Source organism: Diceros bicornis, chromosome 19 (genome assembly GCF_020826845.1).
Source record: "Diceros bicornis minor isolate mBicDic1 chromosome 19, mDicBic1.mat.cur, whole genome shotgun sequence".
NCBI classification, from domain to species: Eukaryota; Metazoa; Chordata; class Mammalia; order Perissodactyla; family Rhinocerotidae; genus Diceros; species Diceros bicornis.
This window is the reverse complement of record NC_080758.1, coordinates 16,436,619-16,464,091: the sequence shown is the minus strand read 5'-3', so window position 1 is coordinate 16,464,091 and position 27,473 is coordinate 16,436,619. Positions and strand designations below refer to the sequence as shown.

The window sequence follows — 27,473 nt, the reverse complement described above, 5'->3', positions numbered from 1 at the left end:
ATTAGCTCAAAGGAAAAAAATCCAGTGATGATGTCCATTGATGTAGGAAAAGCTTGTGATAAGATCCTTAGGTATTTACGATTTTAAAAAATGCTTAGCAAACTAGAAACATAAGAGAAGATTCCTTAATTTGGTAGAGCTTTTAATATCAAAAACCTCCAGAAAATATTATTCCTAGTGGAGAAACTTTATATGCACATTAGGATCAGGAACAAGCCGAGAATGCCTAATATCACTGCTGTTGCTTAATACGAGCGCCAGAGAGCCAGCCTACAGCTTTAAGGACAGAAAATAGGAGGTGTAAGGGTTGGAAGGGAAGAGATAAAACTGTCCTTGTTTGTAGATGGTGTGATCATCTACCTTGAAAAACTAACCAAATAAGCTGACAGAGTATTGGAATAAATAAGAGACTTCAGATGCATGATCAACAACAAAAATCAATAACACTTTAACACCGGCAATAACTAACCAGAAAAACTCAAAACAATGGTGGCTTAAACAACAGGGTAGATGCATATATTATATATAGAGAGAATAATCTATATTATAATATTATATTATTATTATGTTAATATTCTTATATTATTATTATTTGTATAATATGTGTATACCATTTTTTTAATCACGTGAATGACATCCATAAGTGGAGTCCAGGGCGCATATGGCAGCTCTGGGTGTCATCAGGGATCCAGATTCCTTATTTATTTCTCCTCTTCCCTCCTCTGCATATGAGGTCCATCCTCAGGGTACCCTCATGGTCTAAGATGGCTGTCAAGCTTCACCATCATGCCTGATTAAATCAGGAGGACGAGAGGATTGGTGGTGGTAGGACAAAAAGGATGCCCTTCCTTTTAAGGAGCCTTCCCAGAATTTGCACACAACACTTCTGCTTATACCTCATTGCTGGAACCTGGTCACGTAGCCACGCCTCGCTGCAAAGCTGGGTGCATTACTACCCCAAACAAAAACAGGGTTTGGTTGCGGAGGCTGGAGGAGAGAAAGGATATTGAATGGGCGTTGCTCAGGTTCTGCCACAGATCCCAATTTCCAAAAGAGGAAACTGAGGCCCGGAGAGGTGAGGGAACTTACACAGAGCCACGAAGCCCATAAGTGGCAGAGTTGGGATTTTCATCTGACTGATTTCTGGATCCCCCCACGGTACAGGTGTCCCCCTCACGCTGGTATGTCCAGCCATGGGAGCACTGACCCTGCTCGCTCCCAGCCCAGCTTGGGTCATGGTCTGTTTTGGGTTTCTTTGTCCCCACTATCTAGTGTAACAACGGTGAGCTCCCCAGCACCGGGCATCTTATTCACCCCATCTTAGCATCCTGCACAGGGCGTGGCACGGTGTTGATGTACGATGAACATGAAGGAGGAATGCATGGGGGGAGCTGACAAACTGAACAGCTAAAACTGGCCTTATCCTTCAACTGCGGATACTCATCCATGGCTTCCATATTCTGGACACGTTTCACGAGTTTCACTTTTCAGATGCATTTCCTACCTCCTAAAACGTTAGGCCTGGCCCAGGTCTGAAAGGTCACCTCAAAAAAAAAAAAAAAAAGGGACAGAGAAACTGAGGGTCAGAGAAGCAAAAGTATGTGTCCCAGATCCCAAGATACTTGCGGCAAAGAATATGTCATGTGTCCCTCACTCTTCTCTCTCTTCATGGGTACACACAAAGGTCACATTTCCCAGCCTCCCTTGCAGTTAAGTTGGGGCCATGTGACTAGTTCTGGCCAATAGAAGATGAGCAGAAGTGATGAGCATCACTTCTGGTGTGAGGCGGTGAAGGGCCAGTGTGCCTTCTCCACCCCTCTTCTCCAAGGTGACCTTGGAGACCACTGGTCTAGACCGGTGTTTCACAAACTGTAATGTGCATACAAACCCCCTGGGAGGCTTACTAAAATGCAGATTCTGATTCTGAAGTGGGTCCTGAGATTCTTCATTTCAAACAAGCAGCTGGGTGATGCTGATGCCTCAGAGCACACATCTGAGTAGGGAAGAGCCAGAGGATGCAGCTCCAAGATGGGGAAGATTGTGTAACTTCATTGGACTGTTTGAGAGCCAAAATAAACCTTCGTTGATTAAGCCACCGAGATTTGGGGGTTTATTTGTGACCTCAGCCTAATGTACCCCCAACTAATACATTGGGATAGGGAATTGTCATTTAGTCAGTCAACTAACATTTATTGAGTTCTTACCATGACGTCTTTTGGTGTTCTAGGTGCCTCATGCTTAGAAGGCACTCACTCTCCTGGTCGTGCAAGTGTGAGGTCGGTTCCTGAGAGTGAAGTCTCCTTAAATTTGCTCCCTAGGTGCCCCTCTTATGGGCCCAAGTCCCAGTGCTGTGAGTTGGTGGAGGAGGCAGGATTTGAGGCCGGGACCTTTTGATGTATGTTTCCTTCCGGTAATGCAAAGGGCAGCCGTGCTCATTCTGGGGTCTTATTTGGGGGGCTACAGCAGCAGTCAAAAGATTCATGGGTTCCCTGGACTGTCACCTCCCTCTAGTGCCAAACTTGGGGGCCTGAACCACACATAACCAGTCAGCAATGCGGCAGCTCCTGCCACAGTCTTTCAACACTTTGAACTGTGTATGGAAGGTTCATCCCTCACGTTTTCATCATCGTCACCCTTGATGCCAGCCCACGTGCCTCCTGAGCTGGCCAGGGCCCAGGGCCTCCCACTCTCCACACTCTCCTGTCCTCTGTTATTAGAGAGAACAAGCTCCAAGCAAAAATCCATGCTCTGACTCAGAGGGCCCCTCCAGGCGGGTGGCAACACTCCCGCTCATCTCCCGTCGTCTCCCCGGGCAGTGCTGGCCCGGGCTTTCTTCACTCCCCTCGGATGTACAGCCCGCCCCACCTCCTCACCGTGAGTGGAGGGTCTCCTCCTCTGTCCCAGATTTTGCTGCGATCGTTGTGTCTCTCTCCAACTCCTCCTCACGCTTCGTACTTGCTCCTGTCTTCCTTCTCGCCTCAGAGAAGAAGTGGTTCAAAGCTGTTCCTCCCAGGAAAAACTGACCAATGATGACAGAGATCAGAATAGTGAGTACCTGGGGGACACAGGGCATAGTCTTGGAAGGGGCATGAGGAACCTTCTGGAAATGTATCTTGATCTGGGTGGGGGTTACATGGGTGTGTACATATGTGAAGAGTTGTTGAGATGTAGAATTAATACTGGTGCACCTTAAGCACTGCTCTGTATATATGCTACCCCTCAATTTAAAAAATATATGCCATAGAGAGCTCTATAAGCTGTAGCAAAAATAAACAACAACAAAAACCACAACATAGGTTTTGGAGTCATATGGACCTGTGCTGGAAACCCGGCTCTGTTTTCTAGCTCTGTGACCTTAGGCAAGTTACTTAACCTCTCTGAACATCACCTTTCTCATTGAGGTATGGACCGTGAGGAGAGGAGAAAGGATGTTGGAATGAGCAACACTACTTTTTATAAAAAGTACTTAGCACAGGGCTGGCTTCCTCTGGGTTCTCAACACATAACCACTTTCATCGTTATTAAAACCAGTGGTTCTAACAAGGACAGGACATGACAGTGGTCTTCCCTGGGTACAGGCAATAAAAGGACACGTTGTCCATAGAGAATTTAAAGATAAAATAAAATTGATGAGACAAAAAGTCTGCTTTTTGTTATCACCACGCACTGGCAAATCTAAATAACATCAGTCGTAAAATACTCCATCCCGAAAATATCTTTTATTGGTCTAAGTTCTAAACAATTGTTGCGATAACTGTTGAATTTAAATAATAGATATGTAAGCTTCAAACAGCACATTTTAGTTTCTTATCCTTTGATAAACATCTTCTACATGGAAGTTAATTTGGAGACTTTCTGGGGATACAGTTGCCCCCAGCGCACATGGACGCAGGAAGGCATGTTTGTCCGGAGAGTGAGTTCCTAACAGTTTGGAATCTTTCGCACTTGCTTCAAGTGCTGTTTCTGTCTCCAACTCTGTGGTATCACGTATTTCTGCATCTCAACAGTAGGTTGAAAGAAACAACGAATGTAGAGCATTGGTGAAGGTGAAGATACAGGTATTGCAATTTTGTCATTCTATGTGACTACTTGGAGTTTCGATAGGATTTGTTTAAAATGTAAAACAGTGAAACAGTGTGAGCTGCGAAGGGTAGTGTTTTTGTTTGGTAAGTGCCAATTTTAGTTCATACATGAAATATATTTGTTTCATCTCATGATTATTACTGAAAATAATTTTGTTATATGAAGGAGGAGGGGTGTTTGAAAATGATCCACTCTGGGTATCAAATACCCTAGGCATGCCTCTGACTGAAACGTAAGCATTTCCAAATAAATAACACTGTAGCTCCTTCCCTCCAAGTCTGTGGACAGCCTCACTCCCACCCTGCCCACTTCCTCCAACCACAGATGATCAAATCCCACATTTTCATCTTCAACCTCCGTCTCCATCAATTCCTTCCCCTGGGACTGAAACCAGAAGGGGAGGGACTGAAATTCCCCCTGCTGAAAAATCCCTCAGTCTCATCCCTATATCAAGTCACTCTTCTTCCTCACCAACTACCCATTCTGGAAACTTCTACCGTCTAGCCCCATCACTGGGGGAACTGGTGGAGATGATGGAAGCCAAAGCCTTCCCCAGCCACCCCTTGACATCACCTCGATTATTCTCTTTGCCAAATTCTGCAGTCAAAGCCCATGTCCTTACATCCCCCAACCCCCAGTGGCTGGAACATTGTAGATGCCCCCCAAACACTGATGGGATGAATTTGTGTGTCTTACTCCCCTGTGTTCAACACCGCTCCCACCTCCAGTCAGCTCCAGTCACACCAGGCACCTTTGGCTCCTAGAGCAGGCAACACTATCATGTTCTCTCCCACCTCTAGGCATTTATACGTGCTGTTCCCTCTGCCTGGAATATTCTGCTCTCTCTAACCCCCTCTTTCCTTGGCTCTCTGTAAAGGAAGCTCCTTCAGAAAGCTGTCCCTCACGCTCTGGTCTGAACAAGGACCTCTGCTAGGTATGCCCAGGAATTTCACCTGTTTTCGCACTGTCATCTCCCCCTCTGGACTTTGTCCTGAGGTCAGTGTTGTGTCTCCAGCCCCCGCAGAGGGGGCACGGAGTTGGTTGAATTAAACGAAATGGATTTGGTTCATCCAGATCCTCTGGCAGTGCCCAGGAAGTGCCGGCACACAATAGGTCCAGCCCTCATGGGCTCATCCACCGCGGGCCACCTTCCAGAGCCTGGGAAGCAGGCCGTGGGGAGGCCCCTTGTTGCCAAAAGCAAACGGGCCGCCCAGGGATGTTTTGCTGTGGGTCACACCCACCTCTGGGTGGCCGCCAATCTTCCTGCCAGAAACCGCAGGCCCGGCCGAAGCTGCCCCGAGTCCCAGGGTAGGAGGACTTGGGTCAGCCCTGCTAAGGGGGCGTCTGCTGAGCACCTTCTGGACCCACAGCCCCCTAGGGTCAGACAGGGGTCTGGGGCAGGGCTGCAGCAGCGGCTTGGTAAGGCCCTCTTGGGCTGGGAGGAGCTAGAGAGGCCCTCGCCAGCCTGTCACAGGCTCTTGGCACTGGCACTGGCTCTGGCTTTCGCACGCGCACACACACACACACACACACACTGGCAGGCACCCTCTTGGTGGTCTCCATGGTCTCATCTTCAGGTAAATGGGCTCATCACTAGGAGCATGAGGATGGGAAGAGGAGCAAGGAAAGGCCAGCCTGAGAGTGTGTGTGTGTGTGTGTGTGTGTGTGTGTGTGTGTGTGTGTGTGTTTGCCTGGGAGTGACCTCACAGCCGCGGAACATAAAGACTTACAAGTCCTGCCTCTTGGTCTCATAGCTGGCTCCGTGGGGGACGCAGTGACATGAGAGGCACACTACAGACCCACCTCCTGGCCTTCTCCCTCCTCTGCCTCTTCTCAAAGGTAAGGGGGCCCTGGGCCCTGAGACCTACTGCTGACTTCCTTGGTGTGGTGGGGGAGGTGTGAAGTCACTGCCAAGGACGCCCTGGAAGAAATCTTGCAGAATCCCACGTCGGGTACAGCCCAGCTTCCCTCCCTTGTACCCAGACGGCTGCTTCTGGCCGGCTCTGCTGTGTGACCTCAGGCAAGTCCCTTCTCTTCTCTGAGCCTCAGCTGCTTGGTTGGTTGAATGGGCACAATGTTCATGAGGCCTTCGTGAAGACCATTTGTGATAATTCAGCTAAGGTGCTTAGCACAGGACCTGGAACTTGGCAAATTTTCAAAAGAGGACTTTTATGATAATTACCAATCCCCACAGCCCCTCTGCAAAGCAGAAGTGGGCATCCTCATTACAAATGGGGAGACTCAAGACATGACCTGCTTTGCCTGTGAGCCAAGATGTGAACAGATGTTGGTGTCTAACTGATTGGAAAGTTCTTAGTGCAAGGGCATTAATGCTGTTGGGCCCTCAGGCAGTGAGTGACCTGCTGACCTGGCTGGAGGGGGACAGGGAGACATCTCCATGGAATAATGACCTTTTCTTACGGCCATTTTTCAAACGGCTTGTGGAACATCTACCTTGCCTAACATGTGCAACAACCCCATAAGGAATTATTAGCCCCTGTTTACAATCAAGCAAGTCTCAGAGGGGGTAAGGAGCTTGCCCAAAGCTGCACAGCAAAGAAACATCAGAGCAACAGAGGAGGTGGGGCCCAGGATAGGTCTGGGTGTGTGTGTGGGGGGGACTTCTGTCTGTGCCTCTCCACCCCCAACCTGGACCAAGGCCACAGGTGCTGAGCCCTGTCATCCCCTCACGGGGATCGGCCTCCCGACTGTGTTTTCATGCTCCTCTGAGTAGTGCAGACAGGAGCTTCTCTCTTCTGGGTCCCAGGCAGTGACTGAGGAAGGGCTGAGGACCCTGCCGGCACCCCATTCCTGCTGTTTGTTCTCCCGAAGGGGATGGGCAGGACATGATGCCAGGGCGGGTGGCTTGGGTAGTTGGAGCAGGGGACTTGGGCCTCTGGGCCCAGGATTAAACTAAAGACCAAAATGAAGCCATCCTAGACCCACTGTCCTCACCCCTCCATCCCTCCCGGGTCCCAGGGAGCCAGCAGTGTCCTGCACAGAACACAGGGACTGTCATCATGAACACCGGAGGCCACAGCAATCCTCAGAGCGAGAATTCGGAGTCCTCCAGGCAGGCTGTGAGGTCCTGGGCTCAGGGCTGTGGACGGGGGCAGGTGGCAGAGACTTGGAAACAAGCAAAGTCACATTGACTGAGATCTGGCCGTGACATCATTTAACCCCTGTCATGACCCTAAGATAGGTGGTCTCCACATCATCATACTGTGGAGGAAACGGCTCCCTCCCGACAGAGCAGTTAAGTGAAGTGTCCAAAGTCACACAGCAAGTCAGTGGTAGAACCTGGATTTCAACTCTTGCCCGGAAGATTCCATGTCCAGGGCTCTTACCACGGAGCCTCGCCCCCTGGTGACCACAACAAGGGTCTGGGGAAATCAAGTGCATGATGGGGCAACTTGAACAGAGTGATGGGGTGGTTACGAGGGGTGTGGAGACAGAGGGAGACCAGAGGGGGCATGTCTCTCCTTGGCTATGCTGAAACACCCTCCCTGACTTGTCATTATCCCTCTTGAACAAATGGGTAAACTGAGGCGGAGGCTAAGATGGCATCAGAGCCCCCAGAGGATAAGAGGTGGGCATGGCAATTAAGAGCCTGGGCCTTGGATTCATATGAACCTGAATTCTGATCCTGGCTAGACTTCTTACTGGCAATGTGACTACATTGCTTTGAGCTTCAGTTTCCTCATCTTTAAAATGGGCATAATGATGGTACCTCACAGGGGAGGGTTAAGTTCGATAACACAGTGGAGCGCTCAGCACACGGTGTGCCCACAGTAACTGTTCGCCACGATTGTGCACAGTGGCGGCCTCTCCCGGGTGTCAGGGGCTGCAGACCCAGCCCCCACCACGCTTGCCCAGTAGAGAGCCCGTAGAGGGAGCCCAGGTGCAGAGCAAGAGGCCTATGCCCTGGCATCCCAGCTTTCAGGTGGGAGGGACCAGACCCAAGAGCCAGTTCTGGCCAGAGTCCCCCACTTGCCACTAATCAAGGGAGCTGATCCCCTAGTTTGGAAGGGATCCCAGAAGTCCAGCCGATTGCTTCTCAGATCAATTCCATGAGAATCGCTTCTGGATTTGTTAAAATGCAGATGTAGATTCATAAACAAGGGCCCAAGATGCTGCATTTCTAACAAGCTTCCAGGTGATGCTCTTGTTGAGGTCCAGACCACACTTAGAGGGGCAAGGCCAGGCCATCTTGTCTAGAATCTCTTCAGTATCACCCGGTCTCCTGCTCGAAATTCCTGCAGAGATGGGAACTGGCTCCCTCGTGAAGCTCCAGGCACACAGCTCCCCACTTGCCTCTGTCACCGAGTGGGGTCTTAGATGGGAGCCTGTGAACGCTCCTCTGCTCCCCCACCAGAGGCTGGTCTGCCAGTTTGGGGCAGTCCCCGGTGGCCAGGGTGGGAGCTGCAGGCCACTGAAGGCAGCTTTGCAGGACTGGGGGGTACTCGTGGGGTGGGACAAGGTGGGGACAAAGGCAAAGATGTCATTGCCTGCTTTGGGGCCACACAGGAGATATGTGGTTATTAATTTCATCTTGCTAAACTGCAAGTCTTTCATCCTCTAGATAAAAGCCTCCAGTCCTCCAAAGATCCTACTAGACTAAAGATTGGTCCTCCATGGATGGGGCCACTGGGAACGTCTTGGTCCCCACCTTCAAATGGACATGTGGGGAGCCCATGGCATCTAGTCTCTGGTTTGGTTGTCTCTCTGCCCTGAGTGGGGAGGGGCAGTCAGGACACTTGGGTTGATACCTTGACTCTGTCCCGGGGGGTGGGGCCTTGGCTCAGGCTTTTCCTCATTAAGGGAAGAGTCTACCCCCACCCTGGGTCCTCAATGGGCAGGCAGGCACCCAGCTCTGCAGTTAACACACTGTGACTTTTGGCAAGTCCCTTCCTCTCCCCAGAGCTCAGTTTCCCCATCTGTACAGGGCGAGGGGAGGGGGTTAGACTGGAGCGGAGGTGCCAGAAAACTTGATGAGCATCAGAAGCCCCTGGACAGCCTGTTAAATATACAGATTCCAGGGCGCCCCCTGGAAGTTCTGATCTGGTAAATCCCAGAGGAGGCCTGGGGGTAGGGATTTCATCAAGTTTCCTGGCTGATTTGATGCTCATCCAGAATTGGATTCTGGATATTCTGGATTGTTCCAAAGATCAAAAATATCCATGATGCTGTTTGATTTACTCAGCCCTCAAGATAAATATCCACAGTCCACTTGCTGGAAAATGCCTAGTGCCCTGTCGTTTTCATCCCTCATCTTGTTGCTTTTGCTTTTCTGGAAGCTCCTGGAGGGCAGGGCTAAGCCCTCCATTGTGATTCACAATGAAGATCATCATCCTAAATGCACCAAGCATCCACTACAGGCTGTCCGGGCGTGCTAAGGCTTGAACACGCATCATTTCATGGGCTCCTCAAACAATCCTCTGACTTAGATCCCAGTATTGCCCCCTCTTTACAGATGAGGAAACTGAGGTTCAGAGAGCTTAAGTAACTTGTCCAAGGCTAATAAGGAGCAGAGTTAGAACTGGGGCTCTAGTCCAGAGTCCTTGCTCACGACCACAATGCGTGCTGCCTCGTGGAGAGTGCCAAGCGACTGCCAGGGTTCAAGGCCAGGTCTGTGTGACTCTGGGGCCAAGGTGTGGACCCTCCACTGCCCAGCCTGGCAGAGAGGCGGCCAGTTGTGAGGGCTCCCGCCCGCCTGGAACGACCGGGGCTGAGTGAGGTCTCTGTCTCTGCAGGTGTGTGCCCAGCTGTGCCCCACACCGTGTGCCTGTCCCTGGCCACCACCCCGGTGCCCTCCTGGGGTGCCCCTGGTGCTGGACGGCTGCAACTGCTGCCGGGTGTGTGCACGGCGGCTGGGGGAGCCCTGCGACCATCGGCACGTCTGTGACTCCAGCCAGGGCCTGGTCTGCCAGCCAGATCCCGGCGGCCGGGGGGCCGTGTGCCTCTGTAAGCAGGTTTGCGGGACTGATGGAGGGTGTGTTTGGGGGGGGCGTCAAGGCCACGGGGTGCTCCTTTCACCCTCACTCCGGTGCACCATCCAGTCCAGCCAAACCTGGCAACTCCAGGTTCCCTAGGCCCACTCCCTGCTTCTCCCCTCTTATCTTTGCTCGGACCCAGCCCACCACCTGAGCAGCCTTCCCCTGCCTACCTGTCCAAATCACGGCCAACTTTCAAACCCAAGCTCAAACACCGCCTCCCCTGAGACGCTCTCCCAGATTCTTCAAGTCATCATCCCTTCTCAGGACCCTCCCAACGCTTTTTGGAAAATAAAAGCACAACCCCTTATTTAGGACATAATACGTGTGAGGCACTGTGCTAAGCCCTTACTACCTAAGGGATCCTTACAACCTAAGGGCTTAGCACAGTGTGCACGATCCTCACAATAATCCCGTGAGGTCAGTACTGTCAGACCCACATTATAGATGAGAAGACTGAGGCTCTGCGCTATGAACCGTCATGCTTCATGTCACACAGCTTGGGACCTGGTCAAACAGGCTCTAAAGCAACATTCTGGTCTGTCTCCCTCCTGGATTGGGAGCCGTTGGACCAGAGTCTGAATCCTGAGTTTGCTATTTACTAGCAACCTTGAGTGTGTGACATCCGTCACCTCCCCCCAAGCCTTGGTGCCCTTTGATGCTTTAGAGGAAGGGGTCTCAGCTTTGCTTCACGGACATTTGGGGCTGGATAATTCTTTGTTGTGGGGGGCTGTCCTGTGTATGGTAGGGCATTCAGCAGCATCCCTGGCCTCTACCCACTAGATGCCAAGAGCACCCCCACCCCCAAATTGTGAGAGTCTGTATGCAGACGTTGTCAGATGTCCCCTGGGGAACAAAATCATCCCCAATTGAGAACCACTGCTTTAGAGAAATAGAACGAGGTGAGGGACTTTTCTTCTTCTTTTTTTTTTTTTTTTGCTGAGGAAGACTGGCCCTGAGCTAACATCTGTGCCAATCTTCCTCTATTTTGTATGCGGGTCACCACCACAACATGGCTGACGAGTGGTGTAGGTCCACGCCCAGGATCCAAACTTGCAAACCGTGGCTGCCAGAGCGGAGTGCACCAAACTATAACCACTACGCCATGGGGCTGGCTTCCTTCTTTCTCCTTTCTTCTTTGTCCCCCCCTCCTTCTCCTCCTCCTTCTCATCCTCTCCTTCTCCTCCTTCTCCTTCTCCTTCTCCTTCATAATAAGCCTCTTAGAGAAACTTACCTCTTTCATCCACGTGCGTGTTCACACTTTTATATGACCAAGAACGAGTGAGACTGAGGCCCATGAATCCCTGACAATGAGTCCATCTTTAGGAAAAACCTTGTAAAAAGAAAAACAACAAAACTTACAGACAGAAAGTTATCAGTAGTAAATCCTTGTTAAATGCTTTATTTGATCAGGGGAGTATAATAACGAGAAAGGGGTGATGGTTGTGTAAACTCGTAGATGATTCCTAATAACAATGAATCTAAAGAAAAAAATGAGGTAAGTAACACAGCTCACAAGGCTGTTGTTTAGATTAGCACGACACACATAGAACACTCAGCAGAGTGTACCTATTGAACACTTGCGTAGCACTTCCCACATGCCAGGCACTAGGATCACACAAATATCAACTCATCTAATCTCACAACAACCATAGGAGGTGGATACTAATGCTATCCTCATTTTATAAATGGAAAAAAGAGGCACAGAGAAGTTAAGCAATTTGCCCAAAGTCACACAGCTCATAAGTGGCTGAGCTGGGATTTGAACACAGGGAACTGGCTTCACAATCCTCATTCCATTGCTCTACTACTTGACACTCAGCATATGATTAGTACAGAGCTGCTGTTATTGTCACTAACTTTATTAAGGGACCTTTCTTATTCCATCTTGATTCAGACATCAAACACCTGAAAGACAGGATTCAGTTGGTCCTCGCTCCTTCCTGCAACTCCCAGCCCTGGTCAGGCAACATGGTGGGCGATCCTGAATGTTTAATGATTTGAACCAAATTTGGAGGCTGAGAGCTGGTGAACCCCACGGCGGGCCAGAACAAGCTAAGACCTCATGGAGGCCAGGTCTAGGTCTGGGGTCTGGAGGGACCATGCTGCCCAACAACTCTCTTCTCACTTGCTCGTTGGACAGCCCTTCTCCGAGGGCCACTCCAAGCCGTGTGCGTGTCCAGCGTGAGTCCCTGATCTTCCGTCCCCCAAAGCTTCATCTTCCCAGCGCAGCCAAGGGCGTCTCCATCCTTCCCATGGCTCAGGCTCAAAACCGCGGAGTCATTCTTGATGTCTCGCTTTTCTTCGCATCCCCCATGCTACCCTCCAGCAAATTCTTCACAGTATTCCCAGACTCCAACACTTCTCAGTCCCTCCACTGCTGCCACCTGGTCTGAGCCCCGCCACCAAATGTCTGGATTTGCAGCAGCCCCATGACTGCCTCCTGCCTCTGTCCTTGCCCTCTGGTCTATTCTCAGCACAGCAGCCGAGGGCTCCTTTAATACACCAGTCAGATCACGTCCCTCTTCTGCCTAGAAGCCTCCAACAGCTTCCCATCTCCTTAGAGTAAAAGCCAAAGTCCTCTCAGGATCTGCTGCTGTTTTCTTTCTTTCTTTTTTTTTTTTAATGTAGGTTTTTTTTTTTTTTTTTTTTTTTTGGTTTATTGTGGTAACATTGGTCTATAACATTGTATCAATTTCAGGTGTACATCATTATACTTCTATTTCTGCATGGATTACATCATGTTCTCATGTTCACCACTCAAATACTAATTACAACCTATCACCGCACACATGTGCCTAATTATCCCTTTCACCCTCCTCCCCCCGCCCTTCCCCTCTGGTAACCACCAATTGAATCTCTGTCTCTATGTGTTTGTTGTTGTTATCTACTACTTAATGAGTGAGATCATACGGTATTTGACCTTCTCCCTCTGACTTATTTCACTTTGCATAATACCCTCAGTGTCCATCCATGTTGTCACAAATGGCTGGATTTCATCTTTTCTTATGGCTGAGTAGTATTCCATTGTGTATATATACCACAGCTTCTTTATCCATTCGTCCCTTGATGGGCACTTAAGTTGCTTCCATTGTGAATAATGCTGCAATGAACACAAGGGTGCATGTATCTTTATGCATTGGTGTTTTCAAGTTCTTTGGATAAATACCCAGCAGTGGAATAGCTGGATTGTATGGTAGTTCTTTTTTTTTTTTTTTTAGATTTTTTTAATTAATTTATTTTTCCCCCCAAAGCCCCAGTAGATAGTTGTATGTCATAGCTGCACATCTTTCTAGTTGCTGCATGTGGGACGCGGCCTCAGCGTGGCTGGAGAAGCGGTGCGTGGGTGCGCGCCTGGGATCTGAACCCGGGCCGCCAGCAGCGGAGTGCGCACTCAACTGCCAAGCCACGGGGCTGGCCCCGTGTGGTAGTTCTATCCTTAATTTTTTGAGGAATCTGCATACTGTTTTCCACAGTGGCTGCACCAGTTTGCACTCCCACCAGCAGTGTATGAGACTTCCCTTCTCTCCACATCCTCTCCAACACATGTTGTTTCCTGTCTTGTTAATTATAGCCATTCTGACCGATGTGAGGTGATATCTCATTGTAGTTTTGATTTGCACTTCCCTGATAATTAATGATGCTGAATATCTTTTCATGTGCCTGTTGGCCATCTGTATATCTTCTCTGGAGAAATGTCTTTTCAGGTCTTTTGCCCATTTTTTAATTGGGTTGTTAGGTTTTTTCTTTTTGAGATGCACGGGTTCTTTATATATTTTTGAGATTAACTCCTTATCAGATGTATGGTTTGCAAATATCTTCTCCCAATTGTTAGGTTGTCTTTTCGTTTTGTTGATGATTTCCTTTGCTGTGCAGAAGATTTTTAGTTTGATGTAATCCTGTTTGTTTATTTTTTTCTATTGTTTCCCTTGCCTGGTCAGACATGGTGCTTGAAAATATGGTGCTAAGACGGATGTTGAAGAGCGTACCGCCTATGTTTTCTTCTAGAAGTTTCATTGTTTCAGGTCTTACATTCAAATCTTTAATCCATTTTGAGTTAATTTTTGTGTATGGTGTAAGGTAAGGGTCTATTTTCATTTTTTTGCATGTGGCTGTCCAGTTTTCCCAAAACCATTTGTTGAAGAGACTTTCCTTTCTCCATTGTATGTTCTTGCCTCCTTTGTCGAAGATTAGCTGTCCATAGATGTGTGGGTTTATTTCTGGACTTTTGATTCTATTCCATTGATCTGTGTGTCTGTTTTTGTGCCAGTACCATGCTGTTTTGGTTACTATAGCTTTGTAGTATATTTTGAAATCAGGGAGTGTGATACCTCCAGCTTTGTTCTTTTTTCTCAGGATTCCTTTAGCTATTCGGGGCCTTTCGTTGTTCCATATAAATTTTAGGATTCTTTGTTCTATTTCTGTGAAAAATGTTGTTGGAACTTTTGATAGGGATTGCATTGAATCTATAGATTGCTTTAGGAAGTATGGACATCTTAATTATGTTCATTCTTCCAATCCAAGAGCACGGAGTATCTTTCCATTTCTTTGTGTCTTCTTCAATTTCTTTTAGCAATGTTTTATAGTTTTCAGTGTACAGATCTTTCACCTCTTTGGTTAAGTTTATGCTCCTGTTTTCTCTTTGATCTCATCTAACTCCCTCTCTCCCTCCTGCTCTCTGCTCCAGCCACACTGTTCTCCTCATTCTTCCTTAAATATCCCAGGCGTGCTCCCACCTCAGAGCCTTTGCACTGGCTGTTCCCGCCACTGGCGTTCTTCCCCCCAGATATCTGCATGGCAAGTTCCCTCACCTCCTTCACAGCTTTACTCAAATATCACCTTCTCAGTGAGGCCTCCCCTGATCACCATATTTACAGATTGTGCACCCCCCCCGACTCCTTAACCCCGTCCTCCTTTATTTTTTTAGCACTGAGTACCATCTGATATTATAAACTCTGCTCGTTTATTGTGTTTATTTCCACCAGAGCGGAAGCTCCAATGATGACAGGATTTTTGCCTGTTTCAGTCATTGCTGTGTCACAAGTGCCTGGAACAGTGCTGGGTGCATAGTAGGCACACAGTAAATCATTGCTGAATGAATGAATAGTAGTAATAGTGCTGGTGGGGCCAGCAGGAACAGGACCCATTTACAGAGCCCATACTGTGAGTAAGCCCTTTACAGACATGATTTCATTTTATCCCTAACAGTGAGGTGGGGCCTATTATTATCCCTATTTTGCATATGAGGGAACTGGGGCTCAGAGAGGTTAAATCACCTGCCTGAGGCCACACAGTGTGCAAGTGGCTGAAGGTGAAAAAAAATACCTGTTGTTCCTTCTCCTGCAAGGGACGCAGAAGTCACCGGATCATGAGACTGTGCTCTGAAGTTCTCTGGGGGAGGTTGCTGGACAAGGGGGCGTTGGAGAGGGCCTGGGAGGAGAAGTAGGGCTGGCAGCCTATGTGTGTAGGGGGTGAGTGAGGGGAATCCAAGAGCGAGTAAGTTTGGAGGGGCCTCATGGTGTTTGGGACTATGCATTTGGGTGCCACAGGCCCTGGGGTGGGGAGTGGCTGCCCAGGGATCATTACCCCCAACCCCACCCCACCCAGCTCTGAGCTGGAGGACGCAGGAGAGGTGCCAGGAAACCTTGCTAAAATTATTGCCCCCCAGCTGACTTTCTTAAACAGTCCCTCTGTTTACCAGGTCATCCCAGTGACCAGGAGGCCCCAGGGCTGCGGCACCAGGAGTTGGGCTGGGAGACCCGGGCTTGGCCAGGCTGGGGGCGGGGATGAAGGTGCAGCTGACCCTGTGGTTCCTGGGAAACCAGCAGCCACAGGGTCCAAAAAGTCAGGGATTTGGAGCCAAAGGGCTGTAGCCTGGCAGGGGAAGGAGAGGGAGCCGACCCGGGTCCTGTCCGTCCCAGAGGAGTAAGCACCACCCACTCCTGTTTACTGAGCATCTGCTCTCCTCCACGCTTGGGGCAACATGCTGGAAGTGCGCTAGCTCATTTAATCCTCCAGAGGCCCTGTGAGCAGGGTACCAGGGCTCAGAGAGGTGAAGTAACTTGCCCCAGGTCCCCCAGCTAGCAAGCAGAGAACTGGGCTTTGAACCCAAGTCTGTGTGGTTCCAAAATTCCTGCGCGTGTATGAATCTATCCGAGGTTTTCCTCAGAACGCCTGGGAAAACCTGCCTGCCATTGAGTCCCTTCGCCCAGCCCCCGCTGAACTGCCAGTCGTGTCTCCAGGAGACCCTCCTGATCGCTCCTTTCTCTGCACTGCCGGAGTACCCCTCACATGCGCCCCTCCAGGGCTCTTCATTCTGTCTTGAAGGTGGCGACTTTCACATCTGTCCTTCCATTGGCCCTTGCATCTCTCCGGGCAAGGACTGTGTCTTAGTCAGTCTAGGAGCACAGCAGTTGGCTCACAGGTGGCGCACAATATATGTCTCTGGAATTACAAGGAGTCAGAGCTGTTTTATCATTGTCTCTTGCGCATGGAGCCTGGTGCCAGGCATTCATTCAAAGGCATTTCCTGAGGGTCTGTGTGTCCCATCCATGCTGTGAGCTGGCACAGTGGATGCCAGGATGAACACTCTCAGCCCCAGCCCTCAAGGAGATCATGTCCAGGAAGGAAGTAGTGATAACGCCCATATCTTGAGGGCTTCATTCAGAGTGTTTCTTGAGCCCCGACTCTATGCCTAGCACTGTGCTAGATGCTCTGTACATATTATCTCATGTAACGGAAGGTACAGGTTGCTTTTCTCATCCTTGCTATTGTTAAGGTGACACAGAGAAGTTAAGTAGCTTACCCAAACTCACACAGCCAGCAAGTTAAGCCCTGATCTGATGGTGATGACTACAACACAGCAGGTGGACCAGGGAAGTTTGTGGCATGAAATCTCAGTGTGTATATAATAGTTGTATATTATTAATATGTGGTAATTATACCAATAACAACAACAGAGTAGCTAGGATCTGTTGAAGGTCTCTTTTATGTTGGATTAGTTACATATATCATTTCATTTAGTCTATACCACAATCTGGTGAAATAAGTACCATTATAACCCATTTTGCAGATGAAGAAACTGAGGCAAGAAGAAGTGAAATCACTTGGCCAAAGTCCATAGCTAATAAAGGACAGAGCTGGGGTGCAAACCAGGCCAGTCCTCCGCAGACCCTGTGCAGGATGCAGTGTGCCATGCTGTCTTCCTGCAGGCGCCAGGCAGGCCGGCAGCGGTGGGGGGCAGATGGTGGGGCGGGAGCCCCTTGGCAGCGCTCAGATGCTGTAAGGGCGCTGCCTCCCCGGCGGGATCTGGACTGGCTCTGCAGAGAGGGTGGCGTGGAGGGTGTAGTCGGCACAGCCTTGCCCAGGGAATGGTTGGGGGTCACCAACGGGGGTCCGGTTTCTCCTCCACAGGGGGTGAGGATGACGGGAGCTGTGAGGTGAACGGCCGCCTGTACCGGGATGGGGAGACTTTCCAGCCCCACTGCAGGGTTCGCTGCCAGTGCGAGGACGGTGGCTTCACCTGTGTGCCGCTGTGCAGCGAGGAAGTCCGGCTGCCCAGCTGGGACTGCCCCCACCCCAGGAGGGTGGAGCTACCCGGCCAGTGCTGCCCCCAGTGGGTGTGCGACCAGGGAGGGGGGCTGGGGGTCCAGCCCCTGCCAGCCCAAGGTGAGTGCGCCGCTGGCCCAGGCCGGGGGCAGGGCCACCTGGAGGGGTGCGCCTGGGGCGGACCTCTTAGATGCCAGGACACCTGGACACATCAAAGCAAAGGTTTTCCTGACGGAAGCTGGGAGGGGGCGGTGGAAGAGGAGACGTGGAGGCCAGTGAAGGGCAGAGTCACGAGACCTCTTGAAAACTGACAAAACAGAAGCAGTGGTGTAAGTACACGATTTTAAATCACGAATAGTTAAAAAGAAAAGTTGGTGGCAGAGTGTGGAGGGAAAAGGAAGGTGGAGATACTTGAACCAAATTCTCAAATTTCATATCAGAGGTGTACTATTATAATATATACTACAGTTATATTTATAATATAATGATACATATTGATAATGTATGTATACAAATGAATGTACCACGTGTTCATTTATATAACATAAGTGTTATATAATAGTATTACTATGTTATTATTGGGCTTATCAAAAGAGGAGCTCAAAACTGCCCGGGCAAGTGGTTGCCTCTGGGACATGGGCCTAGGGTGGGCAGAAGGGGAGGAAAGACAATTACTTTCTGCTACAAACTCTTCAGTTTTAGAGATTTTGTTGTGATGTCACTGGCTTTTTAAGATTATTATTATTATATGAATGTGATTTTTCAAAAAAGGCAACCGAAAAGAGGGCATTGGTTCCATAGATGATGGCACCACACGAAGGGCAGTAGAGCATGGTGGGATACGCATGGAATCTGCCCATGTTCTAAGCCCAGTTCCACTACTTCCTAGCTGTGTGACTCTGAGAACGTTGCTTTAACTTCTCTGTGTCTCGGTTCCTCCAACTGTAACATGAGAATAAGAGCGTCCATCTCACAGAGTTGTTGTGAGGACAGGATGAGTAAATACAAGTAAAGCCGTCATAACAGGGCCTAGCACACAGCGCTCCACTGGTGGTAGCTCTTATCCCCATGGTGGAATGGAATACATCTGATCAAATACACAAGAGAATGCCAGTGAGCTCACCTTAGGTCTAAAATGCAGGATGGGACACTGTACATGCAATGTGATCTCCATTACGTGTGTGCACGTGTGTGTGTCTACAGTTGTATGTGTACGTACACATCATACATACTGCACACATGTGCATATGAACGTGGGATTTCTCAGTCTCGGCACTAGCGCCACGTCGGCTGGGTGACTCCTTGTTGTGGGGCTGTCCTGTGCCCCGTAGGAGGTTCAGCAGCATCCCTGCTAGATTCCAGTAGCCCCACCGCCAGTGGTGACCACCAAAAATGCCTCCAGATGTTGCCAAATATCCTCCAGGGGGCAAAATTGCCCCCAGTTGAGAACCACTGGTTATAAAGGACCAGAAGGAAGGACACCAAAATATTAACAGAGCAGAACAGGACTCGAGGAGGAGGAAGAGCCAGACCACGGGGAACCCACTGTCTTGTTCCAGGCACAGCCTTGGAATCACCAGCATCCTTGCCGCCCGGTCACGGCAGCACCACACACAGGCCCCAACCTCCTTCCTGTAAGATGGAAGTCTCCACGACTCCTGTGGAGTCGTGGAGAAACTCACCGTTTACTGGGGGACCATCATCGTTAGCACCATCATAGTTGCCTAATGACCAATATTTACGAAGTGCTGACAAGTACCAGGCACTATGTTCAGCACTTCACCTCCAGTATTTTATTCAATCCTAACAATCAACTATTAGGAAATTGACATAGGAAGAAGCTGAGGTCCAGAGAGGTTAAGCAACATGACCAAGATTGCACTGCAAGCCGATGGGTTGATTTGGCTGCCAAGCCCTGATCTCGCAGTGCTGACCCCTTTTTCTTCCCCCCAGGACCCCAGTTTTCTGGCCTTGTCGGCCCCCCACCCCCTGGTGTTCCCTGCCCAGAATGGAGCACGGCCTGGGGCCCCTGCTCCACCACCTGTGGGCTGGGCGTGGCCACCCGGGTGTCCAACCAGAACCGCTTCTGCCGACTGGAGACCCAGCGCCGCCTGTGCCTGCCTGGGCCCTGCCCGCCCGCCAGGGGCCGCAGCCCGCGGGACAGTGCCTTTTAGAGCCAGGCTGAGAACGGAGACTCAGTGCCCACTCTTCCCAGCAGGCAACCTGGGCTGCAGGCAACAGCTCGGGTCCACCGTCGGGCCCTGGAGAACGTTCACAAGCCTCCTGGTCTGTCTGGACCCTGAGATACAGCGGGGATGTGTGTGCTAGTCCCCCTTCCTCTAACTCACAGGCTTGGAGGCTGGCCAGGTTTCTAGTATCTTCTAGTCCATTCCCACCTACGCACAGCCTTTATCAAACATGCGCATGGGCTAGCTTTCCAGGAGCTGGGGCAACCATCTCTCCCTTAATCATTAAGCTGAGCTAGGTGCTGGGCTGGACTTGCTTTTTTCCGGGGTACGATGAAGAGGGGCACAAAGATTCTGAATCTCCTACTTCCTTTCCTGGGGTGACATAAAAACATCCCCGAACACGGGCCTATGCATGAACTTACGTGTCACGCTTGCGCAGTCTGAGAAAGCCCCCCAATCCTGGGCAGAATTCAGGGGCTGAATTCTTTGTGAAAATCACAGGGTGAAATCACGCCATCTTAAAGAAAGTCAGAAAACAGGCCTTAACATGATCCATTACACCCAGCTCATGGTAGTAAGAACGAACCTTTCTGGGGCACCTGCAATGTACCAGGCGCAGAGCTATTCACTGTATACAGGCCAGTGCTTTGCAGCATTTTGACTAGAGAAACGCAGGGGACAATGAAGGAAACCTCCACGGGGCTGGGGAACACGGCCTGAAATAAACCATCCCACGTGTGAAATTCTGTTTGAAGTCTCATGTTTTATTGTTTAAAAAAAACCCTACATATAAATTTTATATCCTCCTCTGTAGTCTACTTGCGTTTGTTTAAAAATAAAATCTGTTTTCATCAGGATCCAACCAGGAAATTAGAAAACACTTTCAGAACTTAGACAGGGATTTCTTTTCCTTAACTAGTTTTATGGAGGTCTAATGTCCGCACAGTTAAACGCACAGATCTTACGCGTATGGTTGAACGAGTCTTTACAAATGTGCACACCTGTGTAACCAACACCTCAATCTGGGTATAAAACGTTTCCATCATCTCAGAAAGTTTCCTCCCCCCTTTCCCGGTCATCCCCTCTGGCCCGCAAAAGCAACTACTGCTCCGATTTCTATCACAGATGAGCCTTGCCTGTTCTTGAACTTCACATAAACAGAATCATACAGTAGGTGGTCTTAGGGAAAGGCTTCTTTCACGGGATACCAGCCCTCGGGGTGGAGTGTGGGAGGAGGGCACAGCCCAGAAGCCGGGACCAGAGGCGGAAGATGGAATCACAGCAGGGCGGTCCGCCAAGGAGCGGGAGCCACCACGGAGACGCAGCCTTGAAGACCTAACGCAAAGCAGATGGAGATGGGGAGACAGAGCCCGGCTTCTGCTCTCTCCTATCCCCCCGTTTCCAGTAGTGCTTCCACGGGTCAAACCCACCGGGAAGGCCGAGGCGAGGGAGCCTGGGAATGTAGTGCCCCGAGTCACAAAGCAGAGCAGGGGACGGGCGAGTGCAGCTCGCAGGTCGTAAATGTCCCCCCTCAGAACGGGGCCTCCAGCACCTCACTTGGGTACCACTTCCTCCAGGAACCCCAGTTTGAGAACCACAGGCAGCGTTTGTGCCCTTTAATCTTCACAAAATAACCAACTCTAGTTCATAGACGAGGAAACAGCTTAGAAAAGTGATCTGTCCAGAAGCTGGTCTGCAGCTGGGGTGGGATTTTAGTCCCTGCCGAATTCATCTGACTCTCAAGGCTGAGCTGATATCTGGCACAGGCTGAGAGTTTGGGTGGTTCTGGCTCTGCACGGTCAACTCTGAACACAGTGCCAGGAAGAATTCTGATAATATTCCAAGAAACAGTGAGAGCGAGGATGTGAACAACATACCTGCATTGAAGGACTCCTACATGTGGGCCCTCTCTGCCGGGAGCTTTCCCATATAATTGCACACCACCCTTGGGACATCCCGAAAGGAAAGTGCTATCGATAATCCCATTTTAGATATGGGTAAACTGAGACTCGGAGTGATTAATGAGTTGCCCTAGGGTTGCGGTGCTGGACTCTGGGCCAGGCTGGCTGCAGGGCTGTGATCTCACTCCTGAGCGGCTGTGAGCAGAGCCGTGAGGTGCAGGCTTGGCCAACCTGCCCCGTCCTGGCTCTGCTGTTTCCTAGAGTGATCTCAGGCAGAGGACTTAACTTCTTTGTGCCTCAGTTTCCTTTCCTCTAAAATGCGGACAATGGCAGCACTCAACACCGAGGGCTGTTGAGAGTATTACATGACTTAAATACAAATTTTAGCCATAATTATCGTGACGTGACCTCTTAGTGCTTTAGTTTCTTCATCTGTAAAATGGGCATAAATAGCAGTGCCCACGCTATAGGATCACTTGAGTACCTACCACATAGGGGTATTGTGACTATTAGGTGAGTAACTCCTCTATGTTCACCTTAAATATAAGCTATTATTATCACCCTGCCTCCAGGATTCTTTGTAAATCAGAGAGTGATGTGAAGGCGAGGGCTGGGAATCTTCCTATTTGTGGAGCAGAGGAGATAGTGTTGGGGGCAAAGTCCCCAGGTGAAAATCAGATCTCCCCACTGAAGCCCAGAGCCAGAGGTACCCAGCCCAGCCATGTCCTGTTACATTTGTAAGTTGCAACCACGTTGTTGCAAGTAACAATAGTGCATTCTTTCTTCTCTCTGTATAATATTCCACTGCGTGACTATACCACATTTTGTTTATCCATTCTACTCTCTACAGGCATTTGAGTAGTTTCCAGTTGGGAGCTATTATGAATAAGGCATTGTGAATATTCTAGTACATGTCTTCTGCTGGATATTGGTGAGCATTTCTGTTGGATATACATCTGGGAGTGGAAATGTTGGGTCGAGGCCTGTGCTCTTTCTCCTGGGTCAGTCTGTCTCCCAGTAAAATGGAGGTCTCTACACGTCAGAGCTGCTCAACGGAGACTTACTGCATAAATAATCGAAATAACAGCTAACCTTTATTGAGTTCTAACCACATACCCGGCTCTGTTCCAAACATCGTCTACATAATGACTCCCTTTACCCTCACAATAACCCTTGAAGTAAGTATAATTATGCCCATTTCACAGGCAGAGAAACTGAGGTACAGAGAGATTAAGGATATTGCCCAAGTTTACACAGTTTGAAGTTGGCAAAACCAGGATTCAAACCCAAAGAATCCTTCTCCAGAGCCCGTGCTCCTGGCCACCAGGCTACACTGAACTCAGTCGCTGCCATGTTCAGAGGTCAGGCGCGAGGGCCTGGGCGAGCAGCTGTGGAGTGGGAAAGGAGGACCCGATGGGAGAACCACAGGGCCTGCTTGTGTGATCTTGTGCGAAGGGTGGACGTGAGGAGCAGGGACAGTAAGGCGCCAGACACACCCTGGGGCTTTCTGCTGGAGGTTGGGGACAATGGTGGGGCCATCGACGGACGCAGAGCAGAGGTGAGCCCTACAGGTGGCAGATGGGGCGGGGCGTGTCCTAGATGTTCTGAGTTCCAGGAGGCCGTAGTGTGGCTGGAGGCAGTTGGAGATCACAGCTGGGTCAGGTGTGGACACAGAGAAAAGAGTTCAGGTCGAGAATTTGAGTCGCCTGCACAGAGGAGAGATAATCAGATACTCAGATTGACCGGGCCGGTTTAGCTATGGAAACAGCAACCAGTATGAACAAGTACGTGTGAATGTCGGTGTGTATAACCTCCTACCACCCGTCTCCATCTCCACTGCTCCCCGCTGGCCGGGGCCACCACCATCTCTGCCCAGACACCTGCAGTAGCCTCCTCCTGCTCTCCCGGCTTCCACCCTTGCCCCTTACAGTGTGTCCCAGAGGGAGCCTGTTAAAACCAAGCCAGATCACGCCAGTCCTTTCCACTCCAAGAAAAGCTAAAGGCCTTTGCACAACCTACAAGGCCCCCTAGTCACCTCTCTGCCCTCACCCTCAATTTCTCTCCCCCTTGTTCATGCTCTGAACTCGGCCTCCCTGCTGTTCCTCCAACACGCCAGACATGCTCCTACTGCAGGACCTTTGCACAGGTTGTTCCCGCTGCCTGATATCATCTTCTCCTAGATACCCCATGCTTAATCCTCTTGATTTCTTTCAAGTTTGACTCACAAGTCACCATTTCACTGAGAACACACCCCAGCCACCCTCTTCCAATCCCCAGTGCATGTAGCACACTTCACCTTTTAACACACTACGTAACTTATAACATTCAGTATTTCTTGCTGGACTCCACAGTGCTGGGACTTCACCTGTCTGCTGTGCTCTCTGATGGATTCCCAGGACCTAGAACAGGGCCCAGGACAGAACCAGGCTCGGTCGTTATTGAATGAGCGAAATAATATATCTTGCTTTTTGAAAGGGATTTAATTGGGCTTAGAAAAGTAACTATGTCGATGACAAATGGGGGTGGCTGCCCAGTCCACAGCGATTTCCCAGTGTTACCTGGTACATACCCAGGTTTTTTACCCGCCACGCAAGAGGCCCAATAAAACTGGAATGCCAGGCTTATGGCAAGGAAAGCGTTTTTATTTCGGGTGACGTCAGCCGGGAGACGAGAGCTCTCAATTTGTCCCGTCTCTCCGAAAGATGGGAGGCAAGGGGTTTTAAAGGTTGTGCTGGTAGGGAGGGGGAGCCTGTGGCCTTGCTGGTCAGCGCTTTCCCATCAGCCTGCGTTTGGCCTCGCGAGGCTGCTTGGAGAGAAGAGGAGGGCAAGATAAGGGAATCACAGATGGGTGTCCTTAACTGTCTCCATGGCGGATGGTGGATAATTTGTAACTTCTATCTGCCTTGTGAAGTTCAGGGATACAAAGGTTTTAGAAAAACCCAATAGTTACATATGAATGTAACTTAGAGAAGCAGGGAAAGAGGGTGAGTGCTTTTGGTTTTAACCCCATATGTTCTGGGTTTAATGTAGGGGAGCTGATATCAGGGCCAGTGGCCCTGATATCACCAGTGGCCACGTCTGCGTGGGTCAGAGCTCACGCTCCGGCCCCCGCCCCAAAGCATCAGGATCACCTGGGAACCGGCTACAACTGCGCATCTTATGCTCCATCCCAGACTCACAGAAACCCTGCGAGGGGAGCCCAGAATTCTGGATTTTAATAAGCCCTCCACCTCCTTAAAATCTGTGTGAGATTAACAAGGTGTGGCTTCAGATGCGAATTGGAAGAACAGGGTGGTGCACCGCTGCCCCCTTGTGGCGTTTCTGTGCATGAACCGCCGAGAGGCCACCTGCCAGAGGAGGCCTCAGAGACTGGGACCCAGCTGCCCCTTCCCATTCCACAGATGGAGAAACTGAGTCTCAGGGAAGGCAAGGGCCTTGCCCAAAGCCTCAGAGTGAGGCAGTGATAGAGCTAGGCCTTGGACTCTTTTCTGTCAGTGCCGGTTGCTGCAGCTTTCTTTTCTTAAAATACTATTTAAACAGATGCCTCTGAGGGCTTCTGCTGGGCCCTGAGCCAGGGCACCTCCATCTGTCCCTTGGATGACTCCCTGGTCCCTCTGCTCACAGTCCGGTCCCTCCTCCCATCAGCCATACTGTGCAGGCAGACGGATCTTTCTGGAGCACAGTTATGGTTATGTCACTGCTTAAACCCCTCCAGGGTCGAGTGGCCCTCTGGGTTGGCTCCAGACTTGTTCCATGACTCACGGGCCCTGCTGTTTTTTCCAGCCCCTTCTGTGCTCCAGCCGGACTGGTTGGCGTGGGCTCCCCACTCTGGCTCAGGCCATTACCCAGGCTGTGCCCTTTGGTGGGGCATTCTTTTCCCCATGGCTTCACCTGCGTGACACCTGATTATTCCTCATTGGTCACAGTTTCAATTTCTACCTGGGACCAACCCTCCCCTTGTGCCCTGGCTCCCATCCCCTCTTGCCTGCTCAGGTGCTGCACTCCTGCCATTCCCCCTTCTTACTCCCACACCTTCCATTTCTCCCTCTCTTCCGGATCATTTCCATCAACAATACACACATGCTGGTCCTTATTCCAGTGCTGCGGAGGATGCAGCCCACCAGCCTAAGCCCATCCTGGCTACTCCAGTTACAGGAGGTGGGGTGCCTTCTTCAAGGGGCAACTCCAGCAGCCTCACTGGGGGGGGCCTGGAAAAAGTAAGGCTACATGTGGCCACCATATTTCAGGTGCCATCAAAAAGTCCACCTGCTCTCCATGGCTGAAATGGGGTCTAGGGTCTGAGGTGCCTTCTCAGCTACGGGGTCGTAGTTTAGCTGATTCTCAAGAACTCAGCTTTTTCCTCTCCCACTGTGACTAACCACAACATCAGGGAGAACCCGAGGGCAGAAGCCCAGGCCCCTTGGACACCTCAAGGTTGGCCCATGAGCCTGGTTGTAAGTGGCCTCATCATACTGGTCTGGTTCTTATCTGTGGCCCATTTGCTGTCCCCTGGCCCCTCACCACTGGCTTTCATAGAAATGTTTCAAATCTCACGGCTGGGCTAGGTCTCCGCCTCCACCCTCTGTGGGATGGGCAGCACTTCACCTGGCTCCTTCAGAGCTTCTCCCCGGCCCTGAGGGCAGCGGGCAGTCAAGCACAGGAGGCTGACTTTGACTTTCACGTCCCTTTTCACCTCAAGGACTGGACCTCCATGTCCCGATAACCCTCCGGCCTCCTTCGATCTCTAAGACATCCCATTCATGTCCCGTTCCCCTCCCTTCCTCTCTTAATTCCTGCCCTGTGCCCCACTCATCCCCGCTAAAGCCCAAGGTTTGGGAACCTGGTGGCATCCACATTGCCTCACCGCTTACTCCAGAAGGTCAGTCCAGGGTCCCGACATGGCCCCTGTGGAATGTGAAGTCCCCTGGGATCCTTTCACCAACTCAGCCAGATTTCTCAGGTATGTGAATTTGATCTCCGAAAGAAATCTAAATCTCTTTTAAAATTTCATGTCAAGTCATATTTGTAATGTTTCTTTCCTCAGTCATTGTGGCGCACATATGGGTGTTCATCATATTGCTATTTATACGCTTACGTGTGTCTTTATTAGCTAGGGTAAACCAGATTCCAATATAACTAGGCCCCAAACCCACTGGCGTACCAAAGGGTAAGGGTTGATGGTGGGGGTGGTCTCCCCGGTGGGAAGGAATATCTTAACACTGACCATGTCCAGAATTGCTGACATATGGTGATAAGAAAAAGCAGATCGAATTTAGCCAGTTTTATAATTGTTTTAAAAGTCTTTCAGACAATACAACCCTTTATCGCCTGAGGCATACCACTGGGACAGACCACTCCCACCACCACACCCCCTCTTGGTACCCCGCTGCTTGCTAGCTACAGCACAAAGTCTATTTCTCAGTTACTGAGAAGTATTTCAGTAACTGAGAATATTCTCAACAGGTGTTTCTGGTTGTGGGTGCCTCCACACGATGATTCAGAGACTCAGGCTCCTTCAGTCTTAGGGCTCCACCCCCACCCAGTCATTTGCATCCAGTGTGGCATGAAGAGATCAGGTAGGAGGCTCAGCCATTCTATGGAAAGCCTTAGCCCGAAAGTGGCACAAATAACTTCTGCTCTCACTTCATTGGTTAGAACTTGGTCACATGGGCACACCAAATTGCAAAGGAGGCTGGGAAATGTAGTCCATCAATATTTTATGTGCTATCACAAACTTCTAGCAATCTTTGCCACAATGT

At 50.2% G+C, this 27,473-nt stretch overlaps 1 protein-coding gene across 1 annotated transcript; it reads left to right on the top strand.

Moving 5' to 3' along the window:
• The first annotated feature begins 5,862 nt into the window (after window positions 1-5,862).
• Window positions 5,863-19,798, top strand: CCN5 (cellular communication network factor 5). Its single transcript, XM_058562115.1, has 4 exons — window positions 5,863-5,922; window positions 9,837-10,047; window positions 17,490-17,744; window positions 19,578-19,798. Exons 1-4 carry the CDS (start codon window positions 5,863-5,865, stop codon window positions 19,796-19,798), a joined length of 747 nt encoding a protein of 248 aa, XP_058418098.1.
• Window positions 19,799-27,473: the final 7,675 nt, after the last annotated feature.

Excerpts from the sequence above, each read along its gene's own strand:
- CCN5 (XM_058562115.1), top strand. The coding sequence starts at position 5,863 with ATGAGAGGCACACTACAGACCCACCTCCTGGCCTTCTCCCTCCTCTGC. Across the intron at positions 10,048-17,489 it reads CCGGGGGGCCGTGTGCCTCT|GGGGTGAGGATGACGGGAGC; the intron begins GTAAGCAGGTTT and ends TCTCCTCCACAG. Across the intron at positions 17,745-19,577 it reads CCAGCCCCTGCCAGCCCAAG|GACCCCAGTTTTCTGGCCTT; the intron begins GTGAGTGCGCCG and ends TCTTCCCCCCAG.